A 14,548-nucleotide genomic window follows, 5' to 3' on the forward strand; every position below is an offset into this window, starting at 1 on the left:
TCTCAAGTTCTGGTTAAGATCCAATGAACAACAAAGTGAAATCTTTCATGAATCGTTCACATGTATTTGTGACCATATAAATTATCCGATTGCATCATTTCTTTCAACTATTTTCCTATTTCAATTCTATAACGTCATAGATAAAAGTCTAAACATTGGCGTCAAATATTTAAAGCGTAAATAAGCACATAATGCAAAATACGTCTAAAAATATTTTAGTTGTTTATGTCCCAGAATTCAAGAAATTGAATTAACTCAATTTCATTTCTAAAATAAACATTTAACTTTTAGATTTAGATTTTTATATTTTTAAACAAAATCTAGCAGTTAAAAAGTAACATTATATTTGGATGAAGAAAATAAACTTGAAATTTTGACAAAAGCCAGAACTTATAAATTGACTCGTACAATTCTCTTGTTTGGATTCATAAACATAGAAATTTAGAGACAAAAAAAAAACTTGGAATTTTGGACCTTTAATTCTCAAGTTTAAATTTCGTGTAAATATGTGTCATTTCTAAATTTCTACGAGTGAGAGTTTAAAACTAACAAATTTCGTATTAAAAGTCCATTGCTTTCTAGATTAGTCAAATAAGAAAATTCATAAATCCTAGAAAATAAACTCCGTCATTTCAATTTCTTTCATTTTAAAACTCCTTAGTAACGTTAAATTTATTCGTCCAACACATAGTGTAATCAGAGGATATTTCGGAGCAAACAAGAAAGTCCAGGAGAGAAGAGTCATCAGAGTAGAGCCTGTGTACCTTGGTGTGTAGTGTACGGTACCCAATCCCATTCCCATTTGCTCACTTTCCCTAACACAAAGTCAGATTTTGATTACAACCCATTCCTACATACGTTCAATGCATGCTAGATTTTGATCACAGCAACCATCTGCTGTGCTTTTGTTTCCCAGAAGAAGTCTCGGAGGTAAAGTTTCAGCCCTTTCACTTTCCTTTTCTTTCAGTGTTTTCCTTTTAGCATTTTGCATTTAGTGCTTGCTCTCTTTCCTTAAAAATAGAAAAAAATTGTGACCCAGCTACTGTTTTTAAGCGTGTTTCTACCACCAAGGTCTTTTTTTTTTTTTTTGTTGGGTTTTCAAAGAGAAATCTTTCTTTAGTAATGGATTAATTTTGATATTTTTTTATTTATTATATATTTGTCTGAAATCTGTAACATTTAGGGCTAGTTGAAGATGCATGGTAGCTTTCTGCAAGTTCCAGATTCTGGGTTGTATTGGCTCCAAATTGATGTGTTTTTGAAATTTGAGTTTGTCTCTTTTGTTAATATTCTGTGTTTGCCCATGAAAAATTGCATCTATGGAATGTTGGTTTTACCACATTGCATGTGTAATTTTATTTGTGTGTCTATCAATTTTATTTGGGCAAATTTGTCTGTAGTTTATCACATTGTATGTGCTTGGTACCATCCAGCTGCTTTTACATGTTTGAATAACACTGGAAGTTATGTTAGTAGTATATGATCGAGTTGATTGTCTGGAGGAGTGATGATATCACAAGGTTGTTTTGCAGCCTCTATGGATCATCATCAAATTTTCATTGATATAGAGGATGACATTCCAAAAAACAGTACAGTAGTAGCACTGCCTGTTATTGCCCTTAGTTCGGATGACGAAGACGAGGGAAATAGGAAAAAGCCACTTCATTTGTATCAGAAGGATGTGCTGGAGCTGGAGCCTCCTCCCCGCGGTCATCAACAGGTCATGGATATGGATGATGAAAATCGTAACAATGCTACAGAAACAGCACCGCCTGTTGTTGTCCTGGGTTCTGATGATGAAGATGATGGAAGTAAGAGGCTAGTTCAACATCAGAAGGTTGTACTGGAGCCTGTTGGAAGATTTCTGAAGAAGAACTTGCCAGTATGTTCTTCCCCTGCATTTGAAAAACTAGAGTAGCTTGCCTAAAATTATAACGATTGACTGGTACGAGTAGCACAATTGGTTTCATTACCGTTGGTCTGATGAGTGCTAATTTAGAATGTGACACATTGTTGGATTGTTACTAAAGTGAAAAGAATTTAGTAGCATAAGTCAAAACCTACCAACTCAAGAGACACCAAGTTTGGCTTGCATTTGAACTACGTACTATATCAAATTAGAAAGATCATCTAACTTGCCAAAGTATTTGGAGCAAGTGTCTATCTTACCCAATAATTGAAACTTAATTTTGTCCATGTACTACATGTTTTCATTTGAAGTTTTACATTCTCCACTCATTGTTCAAAAATATGTTCCGTATTATCCTATATGCGTGTATTGATTGGCATGGCCATCACATTCTGTTTCAGGAGTCTGTAACGGGCAAAGATCAGAGTAATGAGTTCGAAACTCTGCTTGGAGAATTTGACATTTGGATGGATAAAGATGTAGATGTTGGTGCAGCAGACGATAGGGTGATTGGTGTTTAGAACTCATTATTCAAATTGTTTTCTTTTTGAAGTGCATATTGGTTTTCATGGCCATCATCTTCTGTTTCAGGATTGTTTAGAGAGCACAGACCAGAGTGAAGAGTTGGAAACTCAACTTGGAAAGAACTGTCTTGGGATGGATAAAGATGCAAATGTTGGTACAGCAAACAATGCGGTGATTGGACTAGAACCCATTATTCAGATTGTTTTCCTTGTTATCCATTTTGGTTCTAATGGTCATCATATTCTTTTTCAGGATTGTTTAGAGAGAGAAGAGTTGAAAACTCCACCTGGAAAAGTTGATATTTGGACAGATAAAGATGTATATATTGGTTTAGAAGACAATATGGTGATTGACCAATTTCATTTTTCAAATCATTTTCATTGTTATCATGTATCCATATTGACCAGCATGATCGTCATATTCTGTTTCAGGATTGTTCAGAGAGTAAAGATGAGAGAGAAAAGGTGAAAACTCCACCTGGAAAAGTGGATATTTGGATAGATAAAGATGTATACATTGGGTCAGAAGACAATATGGTGATTGACCTGCAACTCATTTTTCAAATCATTTTCACTGTTATCGTGTGCATGCTTATGACTGGCAATGGCATGATGAATATATTTTACTGGCTCAGGATTGTGAAGAGAGCATAGGTCAGACAGAAGATTTGGGAACACTGCCTGGACAAATTGAGATTGGAATAACCGAAGATGTAGTAGAAAATATGGTGATTGGTCTACAACTTATTGTACCATTTCCTAGTTATCCTAATATGCGTATGGATTGGCTTGTTGATCATATTTTAATTTTACTGGTTTCAGAAGTATGTGGCGAGCACTCAGACAGAAAAGTTGGAAACTCTGCCTGGCGAAATTGATACTGGGATAGACAAAGATATAAATGCTGGTTTAGCATTCCATATGGTGATTGGAAACGGGAACCAAAGAGCATGTGAGAAAGAGGAGTGGAATGGTCAAATTAATTACCGAGAGACTAGGGAAAATATGGAGTGGATAGCTACAAGAACAGAGGTAGGAGTTCTGGCTGATAACATGGATGCTGGGACAGACAAATGTGAGCATGTTAATGAAGAACATGATTGTGATAAGGTGGTTGGGGAAGATAATCACAACACTTTCCAGTTTAAAGAACAATATCTGAAAAACGATATAGAGGAAGATGATCTAGCAGACATATGGAAGGAAATGACAATGGCAATAGAATGTTCCAAGGTATCCGCATTCGATAGCTTTGAGCATACAAAAAAATTTGTCATTGATTTTGCACCAAACTTTCCATCCTTGTAGTCTCTGGTTTTTTTTCCAAATTATATTAAATATGTGTTGCCTGATTCTCCTAGGATTTTGCTGTTGATCCTTCAGCTGATGAAACATCAGGTGAATGTGGGGAAGAATGTGATCACATTTGCATCCTGAAGGATGATCTTGGGTTAGTTTGCCGTATCTGTGGAGTTGTCCAACAAGGAATTGAAACCATGTTTGAGTTCCAATATAGCAAGGTACTCGTGCTTTTTTCTTGTTTTCTGCAAGTTATTCCATTAGATAAGGTTTAATATGATGGGGTGGTGCTATTGACACACCCATTTTTACCTCACACTCCCCTCTCAATTTCCAGCCATCGAATCGAATCATTTAAAGAAGATCAATGGATAAAAATTAACAAGGGTGTGTGGGAGGTAAAAAGTGGTGTCTGAATAGCACTACCCTATTTCATCTCAAAAAAAAAAATATAAAAAAAAAAAAAATAGCACTACCGTATGAATGAACTAGTGAACTAGTCATGGGAGGTCATTATAATAGTTCCTGAAATTAGATGCTGGATATATTTGGAAAAACTCCGGAGTCTTGAGTAGGGAGAAATAAGCCGTTCTACCTGTTAGCTGGGAAGGTATATGTACGCTGTACTAGACTATTTTATGCAGCTATTTGTTTAACATGAGTTTAATCATTAAAATATCCTTCATCCTTGTTTCTCTATTAACAGGCCAAAAGGACTAGACGAAGTTACATGTGTGAGTCGCAGAATGCTAACTATACCGAGTCAGCTCAGAATTTCTCAGTTGGAATTAAATCTACTAGGGACAATTTAACGGCAACGGAAATCTCTGCTCATCCAAGGCACCGAAATAAAATGAAACCACATCAAGTGGAGGGCTTTAACTTTCTCGCTAGCAACTTGCTGGCCGATAATCCAGGGGGTTGCATTTTGGCTCATGCCCCTGGTTCTGGAAAGACGTTGTTGATTATAAGTTTTGTTCAGAGTTTCCTGGTTAGATTTCCCCATGCTAGACCATTGATTGTCCTACCTAAAGGCATTTTGTCTACATGGAAGCAAGAGTTCCAGAAATGGCAAGTGGAGGACATTCCGTTGCATGATCTATACACTTCAAAAGCAGAGAACCGGTCTCAGCAGCTGGTTATTTTAAAGAAGTGGGTAGAGCTGAAGAGCATCCTTTTTCTTGGGTATCAACAGTTCTCCACCATAATGTGTGACAATGGGACCAGTAAAGCATCAGTTGATTGTCGAGAAATGCTGTTGAAGGTCCCTAGCATTCTGATTTTAGATGAAGGCCACACTCCAAGGAATGACGATACCAATTTGCTGCAGTCCCTTGCAAGAGTCCAAACACCTCTAAAAGTAGTCCTCTCAGGAACCCTTTATCAGAATCATGTGAAAGAAGTTTTCAATATTTTAAATCTTGTTCGTCCGAAGTTTCTGAAATTGGATACTTCCCGGGATGTGGCTAAGCGTATCATGAGCAGAGTACAAATATCAGGTGCGAGGAAACAATTAAAAACTGGTACAAATTCAGCTCTATTTGACTTGATAGAATACACTCTCCAGAAAGATGAAGACTATAAAAGGAAAGAGGCTGTCATACAAGATCTTCGAGAGATGACCAGGAAGGTCCTGCATTACTACAAAGGAGATTCTCTGGACGAACTCCCCGGTCTTGTTGATTTCACCATACTACTCAACCTTAGTTCAAGACAGGAGCTTGAAGTGAAAAAAATGAAGAAACTGGATTACTTCAAGAAAGCTTCTGTGGGTAGCCTTGTTTATATGCATCCAGAGTTGAAATCTCTTACAGTGAAATATTCATTGACTGGCGAAAAGGGCTGTGAAATTGGTAATGACAAGATGGATACAATTGTAGAAAAAATAAATGTGAAAGATGGAGTTAAAGCTAATTTCTTTCTTAGTTTACTACGCCTGTGTGAATCAACTCGTGAGAAGCTGCTGGTGTTCAGCCAGTATATCCTGCCGCTGAAATTTATGGAGAGATTAGCAGTGAAGCTAAAGGGGTGGAGTCTAAACAAGGAAATTTTTGTGGTTACCGGCGATTCAAATTCAACACATAGGGAACAGTCTGTAGGAAGCTTTAACAATTCAGCCGATGCGAAAGTCTTCTTTGGCTCTATTAGAGCCTGTGGAGAAGGAATCTCTCTAGTGGGGGCTTCTCGCATCCTAATTGTTGATGTTCCATTGAACCCTTCAGTAACTCGCCAGGCAATAGGCCGGACATTTCGACCAGGACAAATGAAGAAAGTATACGTCTATAGATTGGTTGCTGCTGATTCGCCTGAAGAGGAAGGTCACTTAATCTGCTGCAGGAAGGAATTGATTTCGAAGAGGTGGTTCGAGTGGAACGAGAGCTGTGGACATCAAGACTTTGATTTGAAGACTGTTGACGTGCATGAATGTGGTGATATGTTCTTGGAAAGTCGATTGTTGCAGGAAGATGTAAAGGTTCTACAGAAAAGGTAATGTGCAGCTCTTCTGAATTTCGAATAGTATTCAAGATCCTCTGTTCCGATGATCTGATAAATCGCTTGATGAAAACTGATGCTTTTTTAATTTAGTTTTCAGGAAGCTATAAATTTGACTTTTAACTTTTCTTCTCAGGTAAACCATCCAGAGAGGCTAAGCCTTTGGGGGAATGTAGATAACTGAACACATTTTGTCGTAACTACGAAGGCTTCATACTTATCGTTTAAGGCTTTGGTCAAGGATACCGCAGGCTCTGTAGGCAAGTCCATTTTGAACAATGCAGATGGTAGGTAAGAAACTGCTGCGCTCGGCTTCTCTTTCTTCTGTATATTAATCTGCAGACTGCAAAATTGAAACAACTGCAAGTGGACTTGGATACTTTTAGGCTTTTAGCTGATTCAGATGCTCGTTAGCGTTAGATCTTGTTAGGGGAAGTGTTGCTGAATGTTCACCCAAAAGCAGGAAAATTTGTCAAGAATTTAGTAGTCTTATGAAAGGTTTTGGAAAGTTTTGTTGTCAAGTGTCAAGTGTTTTCAAGAATCGAGTCCTGAAAACAGGAGCTCGGATTCTTGCATATCAACGGAGGTATATTCTCGTGTGAGTACACTCATTCACACGGCAACATATCCCCGGTGACACCCAAAGTCTTTCTTCCGAGGGAAGGGAACGAAACCCCTCTTCTCGCCTCTAATTAAATTTTATTCAATACCATTAACAGAGTTTGGCACTGATTGTACATTTTCCCCTTCCAACATACTAAACAAAAGAATATGCATCTGATTTTTACAAATATGTAGACCTTCACTCAATTTCTTCATATATTACAACTGTACTAGTAGTATGTTTCCAGTGTCCAGAGGAGAGCGATGTTTCTTTTCGCCATTTGCAATGCAAAGTCGAATGTTCCTGAACAAGCGGTTGAAAGCCTCTCCCTGTCTGATTCCTTCTCCCCCCACGCCAAACATAGTTTTGGAAGTAACCAATGTGGATATGCAATGAAGCATCTTTCACACTACGAAATCACGTAATAGATGGGAGGAACTAAATCTGTGTTGCTGCTGGTTCCCGGAATCAAGGCATTCAAAATCTGCTGTCTCAGATCCTACAGAAGAAGCTGCAGGGTTGTATAAATCGTCCCCTCTCACGGCAACAAAACCGTGATGAGTCCCACGAGAGATCGGTAGGCTACCGCCACCGTCACAATGCTGCAATCCCAATGTCAGAGACACCCCGCTTCCACTTCCAAATCTCCCCAGCTCCGGCATCTGGTACGCCGCAGCTGCTGCCAAATACCTCTCGTTGTTCCTATCTGTCTGAACATTTGCATCAGAAAAGAGACCAGAGTCATCCATACCAGGCCTTTGCCCCTCTCTAAGCTTCACGAGCCCGTACTCAGCTTCAGCTTCATGACGAGTCACATTCTGGAAACTGGCAGCCCCAGCGGATCCAGCCATTTCCACGTCATGGAAATGGTTGGATTTGGAGTCCATAAATTGTCCAGTGCTGCATCTCTCAGTGCCTGTCGAACTTGCACTAGGTTGCATATCTTGTACTCCGTCTTCCATGGTCCTTGTGTTGTCACCTTCTTTTGTTTGAGGTGCATTCTCAGATGAAGAGTTGGAATCCATCTCGGCATCACCAGCCTCTTCTTTGTACATCTCCTCAACCATGGGCTTCCAGAGACGCACTCGTGCATTTATAAACCAGTTTGAGACCTGTGCCGCAGTAAAAGAGTACACGAACTTTCAGATATCGAGTTATTTCAAATTAAACTGTAAACATTGTACTCGATGATCGATTTTCGTTATAAATGTGATCTGTTTGTTTATGCAGCATTCTTGTTGCTGCAAGAACCTGCAGAATGAAACAATTATCCATATCCTAATTCAATAGAATTTAGAGAGGATCAAAATGGTATACGTATTAGAGTCGAAAAATAATAGATCTTACTCTCTGTTATGTATGTATGTGGTACCTAAGGAAAAATGCTATGTAAAACACGATTACTTCGTCATTACCTGACTTCTAGTCAAGCCTGTCTGCCTTGCTAGCAGGATCTTATCAGAATCCTTGGGATAGCTGGAAAATATCGATATTAACATTAAATTACGTCAGGAACTCTGATATATTTCGATCAATTAAGCTTTCTTCTGGAAAATAAATTGAGAAAAGAGTTGAAGTCAGGATTTACGGATGAAGGAAATGCTCAAATAGCCATGCTCGCAGAATTGAGACAGAGCTTTCCGGCAAACCTCTTTGTGGTCTCCATGCATGTTGTTGCATCATGCCAAGCTGCTGAAGGGCCCTCTGCTGCTTGAGATGCTGGTCCACATAACGGAGGCGAGATATTCCAACTCCTTTCATGCTTCCTGAGGCACCTTGCTCCCCAAGGCTTTTACGGGTTGCTTGTATCTGGCCTGTGATTGCATCACGTAAGCACCGAAAGTGGCGTGAAATAGTCTGCAAGGCTACTGCTGTGTACGGTTTAGCTGACCCACCTCCCGCTATCACATCAAATGATGATACAACAATCTGCATCTGATGATAATACTGCTTGTACCGTCTGTCAACCTGTGATTGTGGTATAAACACCATTACACCTCATGGGATAAATAGGAGCTCCAATCTACCAGACAAAGGTTTACGAGAAACAACCAACCACAACCACAAACTTCCTAAAACATCCTCAAAGAAAAAATGATCGTATAAATGTTTTACATAACCATTAGCTGCTGCTGATGTAAACCGCATAAATTAACAGACACGAACACTAGAAATATTATCATGAGCAACTCAGGGACCATGGAAATTTTGGCCCCAAATAATGGCATTGTCCTTCTCCTCCTGCATCAACAGTTAACAATGGTACCTTCGGTCAATCCTGCGTCTTAGACTGTTTCTGATTCTTAGCAGAACAGGGTACTTCCGTCAACTGTCAACATAGAAGGATTTCCTTGATGTTCCATCATGGTCCGTAAACATACGGGGGAATCAATAGACATATTGACAAGCAAATCATGGGAAGAATTACCCCAATATTTTCACATAAGGGTGCTATGCTTCATTCCATTGCATCCCGTTCAATTTAGACACATAGGAAACCTTAAGAATAGTCGGAGATAATTCCGTTGGGAAAAAGATTAAAAGTCCCAACTTTTTCACATGTCAGTCAAACACAATGCAAGGCTAGAGGTGCTTCAACTGGAAAGATGGAGGATCAATTAATTCCCAGTGAAAACATCACTTAGACATGAAAGGTTATACTCAGAAGTCAGAACTCTTTGAAACTTTTGAAACTTCATCTTCATTTAAGTATGTCTGAATCGAGAACAAAACTGAAATGGAATCGTTACCAGATGTTGGTTTATCTATCAATGCATCACTGTAAGACTACATCATTAATCAGTTATTTTCAGTTGGAACAATCAGATATTGACAGAAGCTCAACATCAAAATCATTAGCATTTTGTTTGGTTTTGCTTGAGTAGACTGCTACTGCATATCTTGTTCCTTTCGTATATTGTATTTTTCAAAATTAAGGAAACATATCATTGATCCTTTCATTCATTATCGTGAAACCAGTAACTATGAGCCTAAGAGAACAGAACAATATCATGAACATAAAAGCATACCGATCACTGGTAATAAACATGCTACATAATATCACCTGCCTAATCATGCACACACATCACACACATGAGAAGTGATAAAGGCAGGTGACGTAGCCATCTAAACTGCAAACAAAGCAATCATCACAGCATAGAAAGAATGAAGACGAAAGGATACTGCCAATCCAATTTGCAACTAAAATTGATTTTAAGCTCTTAACATTATGACCAACTGATGAGACAAGCAAGATTGATCATATAATTAACTCATAGAGAGACATAAAACTATATGCATTGCTCGTACCTCATCTAGCATTGACAGAAGCTTCGTCAACTTGCTTTGCAACTCTTGTTTCTCGGCATGTGAAAGCTCACATGGTGAGTTACTGGCCGACTCTTGAGGGTTTGAAGATACTCCACTCTCCAAATCATTCTTTGATCCATCATCTCCCTCCTTGAAACTCTTCTGATGATCGTGTGTGCTTTGGTTCTTCTCTCTATCATGTTGCTTAAGTGCTTTCTGGACATTGACGACTTCATCAAGCAGTTGTTGTGCTGCTTTGAGGTATTTGTTATGGGGAATGGTTCTTGCAATACTTGACATCCCATAAGGAGACAAATCCCCTTTACTTGAATCTGGATTGCCTCCCGGAAAACCAGATGGCAAATATTCAACATTTCTTGGCTGCTCATCTCTAAAAGAGCCATTCCTGCCATCACCCTCACTGGAAACGGATGGGTTAGGACTTAAGAATGAAGCAAAACCCATATTGGGATTCCGGTATGAGATAGAAGGCATTTGCATTCCTGATGGGATTTGTGTACTGAGGCTGAGGGACAACCCCTGACCTTGCAAGTTCTGTCCACCATGAAGAATACCTGAAGAACTACCCATGGGTTGCGTAACTAGCATCTCATTTCTACCCTCCCTCCATGGACTGAATCCCTGCTCTCCAATACGCGTTCCACCAAGATGTGATAGGACATTGTGCTGCTGCTGGTTGGAATCTGAACCCTCCACTGAGGAGATTACTTCAATGCAGTTGTTTTGCTGCTGAGAACTCCCAGCCACTGCATCCGAGTATGACCCAGAGTTCATATACATCATCATGTTACCAGTAAGAAGAGGTGCTTCTGGATAAGAACTAGGCAAAGGTGGTTCCCTTAAATAGAGCATTGGCGTAGCATCTTTTTGATTATTCGAACCAGCATAGTAAGCTGACATAGCTCTCTCAACCCCTGAACCGGTTATATGAGCCCAACTACACACTCATCCCGAAGACTGAAAAAGGAGTAGAACTTCCATCATTGGCAAAACAGTACCATATTCGAAAAACTAACTAGTAAGTTTGCAGGAATTTCAGGAATTAAATAGTGAGTATATTATTACTCACTCACACCAGTATAAGCCAATGCATTAAAGCAAACTACTAAGAACAAGTAGAGAAAAATTTTCTACTTGGAATTCCAGGCTATCCTCATTCCTCACAGAAGAAAATCAAACCAAAACAAAATTTACTACCAACATACAGTAGCTCATTATTAATGCCCAGCAAACAGGTAGAATTAAGCATCCAAACACCAATCTTTGTATACAAGAACTGAACTTAACATACGTGATGCCGACATATGCACTTTTTAGGTTCCTGGCAATCAAAGGATTTATACAACTTTTTCAGTTTGAAAGCTTCCAATTACTTGATGATTGTAAATTACATAGAACCTCTTAAAAAGAATGAACATATCTCTATCTCTCTCTCTCTCTCTCTCTCTCTCACTCTATATATATATATATATATATATATATATATATTATAGATACATGCAAACAGAATCAGAATTCAGAAATCAATCCAACAGAAGGAAAAATTAAACATATAAGAACAATATCTTTAGATAAATTGATGACAAGAACAATAAAAATAAATCTACTAACTCTGTGTAATTCCAAAAAAGCAATTAATGGATCATCATTTTAACAAACAGAAAGAAAGAGAGAGAACAACGGAACCGACGAAAAGGAGAAATTCACGAGTGAGACAGACAGAGAGCAGCTAAAAGATAATTAAAGTAAAAAAATAAAAATGGAAGAGAAAAAAAATACCTGGAAACCCTTAAGAGCTGTGGGTTGTGTGGGGAACAGAAAAGTCTTAGAGAACATCACCCGATCGTCTCAGAACCAAACTTTCCGATCCCAACAACAACAAGTATATTTATTTAACAACACATAAAAAGACAGAAAAAACAACTTTAGTGTGTTGGAAAATAATTGAGAGATATGAATTTCACTTTTTTTTTTTATTTTTTTTGCTTTTTGGCAATCATAGATATTCTCCATCCATCACTGAATCAAATTCAAACCCCACGTCAGACTCACACTCACAGAGAGAAACAAGTTTTTTCAGTTTCTACTGCTACCCAAGAAAAATGATGACTTTTCTTTCTATTTCCAGAAATGGGGTTTGGGGGGTTGTTTAAGGCTTTGGTGGGCAACTCTGCTTTTCTAATAAGTGCTTTTGCTTGAAACCCAGTTGGGAAAAGTCATTGGCTTTACTACTTGCTTCTTCTTGAATTCAACAATTGAATTCAAGGGCTAATGGCATTTGCTTAATTGGTTTGGAGGGTGAAGATCAAGTGTTTGGTTAAGGAGCTCAATCTCTAACCACCAGTTGGTGAACCTAAAAACCTCTCTTAAACCCTCCCCATATCCTCCTCTCCCACCATCTAATCTCTCTCTCTCTCTCTAAAAAGAACAAATGATATTTCTAACTTGAACCTCTTTGGCTGTCTCTCTCATCCCTCTGAGCATGGAACGTCTGGGTTTGCTGCAATATCCACCATATAATCATATTCTATTCTTTTCCTCTTTATTTTTTGTATTTCTATATTTTGTCCTAACCTTCTATTCCATATTTTTGCTATTTTTTATTTTATTTTTCCGTCTTAAATGTATGAGGTGCACCAGTAAGCATTAGGTGCCCATATCACTGTATTTGTCGTTTTCTGCCAACTAATGTGTGATTTTTGCACTGGTGGTCCTGCCATCTTTATGTATTTATAGTTGTTTCCCATATTGTTGTGGTATTGCACATTTGTCACAATCCTCATATTCTCTTTTTGCATAATTTTAGCTATTATTTTGTTCAAGTGGTGGGGTTGAAATTTTATTTCTTTTCAAAGATCTCCAGACCAGTACATATATGTATAAAGATCAAAGGACAAATGTCAGATTTACTGATCAAATTTGCATAAACTATTTTGAGATAAAAATTAAGAAATCTATAACGATGTATTTACACTACAAAGAAAATATAAATTAGTATAAAACTCGTTATTCACAAAATTAGTAAATTCGGTTATTGGGTGGGAAGGATTTTAACTCAAATACTCTCACATTCACGGTATGAGTAAGATTACCGTCTTTCCTTCTAATTCAAAAAGACAATAAATCTAATTATTTGAACAAAAAAGACCACAACTTTACTCTAGCCGATAGAGAGAAAAATAGGGTCGGGCCTTAGGGTCAGTGGCAATTCTATCTTTCCCCTCTCTTCCCTTTCCAATTTGTCCCATCTTCTAACTATCTTCATTTCTTGGTTGTGGTCTCCCTTTGGTTTTTGCGACGAGAGTCTTTGTGGTTTGCTCGCTCTTTAGCTTTATCGAGGAGAGACTTTATAGCGGCTATGGCTTACTACTCAAACTTGAATCTTTGGTCAGCGGGTGGTGGTTTTGCACACATGTCAAAAGACTATAAGGAGGAAGCTCCACATTTTTTTTTATTTTTTAAGTTTACTCGTAGTAGTGCATCTTTGTTGACGATTGCAAGATCATCCGAGAGTAATGCATTCTTTCCTTGTGGCGCATTTGTTGTAGTTCTACAATTTGCAAAGTTTAATCTTCATTGGTGTTATCTTTCATGTTTGTTTGATGTGTATCTTCCGTGACTATGATTAATTTGTATTCCTAATTAGTTTGTAATTGCGAAATTTTAATGTTTCTTTTAATTGGCGTGTTTGACCTATTTGTTGCATATGACATATTTGTCCTTATGTACGATAAAGGCTAAATTTCTTGAATGGCCAGATAATAACTAAAAGTAATTTGCATGTTGCAAAAAAGCATCTACATAATTGTCACCCAAAAAGTTAAAGAAAATTAGGGCACAAACATTTGATATAATAATGATGGGGATATGATGCATCGGAGCTTGTATTGTACATATGCAAGATGACACTTGCCTAACCCACTCACAAATGTGACACTACTTATTTGTATTCCCCCACCTTTTGCTTTCTTTTTTTGATGTTTTAGATGGTAACAATGAAAAAGGCATCTCTTTTCTCCTTTATTAGGAGGAGTGAGTCAAATGACTGGACTTTTGAGATCATTGGAATTAAAAGTACAAACTTTTGAAAATTAAGGGGGACTATTTACTTGATGTCATGTAACCAAACAAAATAAAGGTAGAAAACAAGATTAACGTGGATAAATAAGATGCACTTATGTTTTTTTTTTTTTTTTTTTTTCGGGTTTGCCAATAATTACTTATGTTTTTCTAGTTGAAAAAAAATTATTCTAGTACTCAATGTAATTCAACTGTGTTTTTTAAGGGTGAATTGCCAATTTAGTCATTGAATTATCACTTGAGTGAAGATTAGATCCCTAAACTATTTTTTTTCAAAAAAAAAAAATAAAACAATCCTTGAATTATGAA

At 37.8% G+C, this 14,548-nt stretch overlaps 2 protein-coding genes across 5 annotated transcripts; one reads left to right on the forward strand and one right to left on the reverse strand.

Moving 5' to 3' along the window:
* Positions 1 to 678: 678 nt before the first annotated feature.
* Positions 679 to 6,746, forward strand: LOC137726005 (protein CHROMATIN REMODELING 35). 4 transcript variants are annotated; one of them, XM_068464855.2, is made up of 11 exons: positions 679 to 930; positions 1,533 to 1,882; positions 2,311 to 2,415; positions 2,501 to 2,605; positions 2,687 to 2,779; positions 2,866 to 2,970; positions 3,069 to 3,161; positions 3,256 to 3,666; positions 3,795 to 3,953; positions 4,439 to 6,219; positions 6,362 to 6,746. In XM_068464855.2, the coding sequence occupies exons 2-11, from the start codon at positions 1,538 to 1,540 to the stop codon at positions 6,363 to 6,365; spliced, it is 3,201 nt and encodes a 1,066-aa protein (XP_068320956.2). In that variant the 5' UTR covers positions 679 to 930; positions 1,533 to 1,537; the 3' UTR covers positions 6,366 to 6,746. The 4 variants fall into 4 exon arrangements, with proteins under 4 accessions (XP_068320956.2, XP_088550974.1, XP_088550976.1 ...); XM_088694849.1 differs by having other exon boundaries at positions 738 to 930; positions 2,501 to 2,584; XM_088694848.1 differs by lacking the exon at positions 6,362 to 6,746 and having other exon boundaries at positions 4,439 to 6,223.
* A 127-nt stretch (positions 6,747 to 6,873) lies between these two features.
* LOC137726006 (BEL1-like homeodomain protein 7) lies at positions 6,874 to 12,754 on the reverse strand. The gene is made up of 5 exons (XM_068464856.2): positions 11,939 to 12,754; positions 10,139 to 11,116; positions 8,418 to 8,797; positions 8,245 to 8,305; positions 6,874 to 7,941 (listed from the first exon to the last, which is right to left on the reverse strand). The coding sequence occupies exons 2-5, from the start codon at positions 11,057 to 11,059 to the stop codon at positions 7,234 to 7,236; spliced, it is 2,070 nt and encodes a 689-aa protein (XP_068320957.2). The 5' UTR covers positions 11,060 to 11,116; positions 11,939 to 12,754; the 3' UTR covers positions 6,874 to 7,233.
* Between the last annotated feature and the right edge of the window lie 1,794 nt (positions 12,755 to 14,548).

The sequence above is a fragment of the Pyrus communis genome, chromosome 5 (genome assembly GCF_041283825.1).
Source record: "Pyrus communis isolate YQ-2024b chromosome 5, ASM4128382v1, whole genome shotgun sequence".
NCBI classification, from domain to species: domain Eukaryota; kingdom Viridiplantae; phylum Streptophyta; class Magnoliopsida; order Rosales; family Rosaceae; genus Pyrus; species Pyrus communis.

Coding starts and splice junctions, on each gene's coding strand:
- LOC137726006 (XM_068464856.2), bottom strand. CDS start 11,059: ATGTCAGCTTACTATGCTGGTTCGAATAATCAAAAAGATGCTACGCCA. Junction 8,306..8,417: donor TTTGAGCATTTCCTTCATCC/GTAAATCCTGAC, acceptor GATATTTTCCAG/CTATCCCAAGGATTCTGATA. Junction 7,942..8,244: donor CAGGCTTGACTAGAAGTCAG/GTAATGACGAAG, acceptor ACTGCGGCACAG/GTCTCAAACTGGTTTATAAA.
- LOC137726005 (XM_068464855.2), top strand. CDS start 1,538: ATGGATCATCATCAAATTTTCATTGATATAGAGGATGACATTCCAAAA. Junction 2,416..2,500: donor TTGGTGCAGCAGACGATAGG/GTGATTGGTGTT, acceptor CTTCTGTTTCAG/GATTGTTTAGAGAGCACAGA. Junction 2,971..3,068: donor TTGGGTCAGAAGACAATATG/GTGATTGACCTG, acceptor TTACTGGCTCAG/GATTGTGAAGAGAGCATAGG.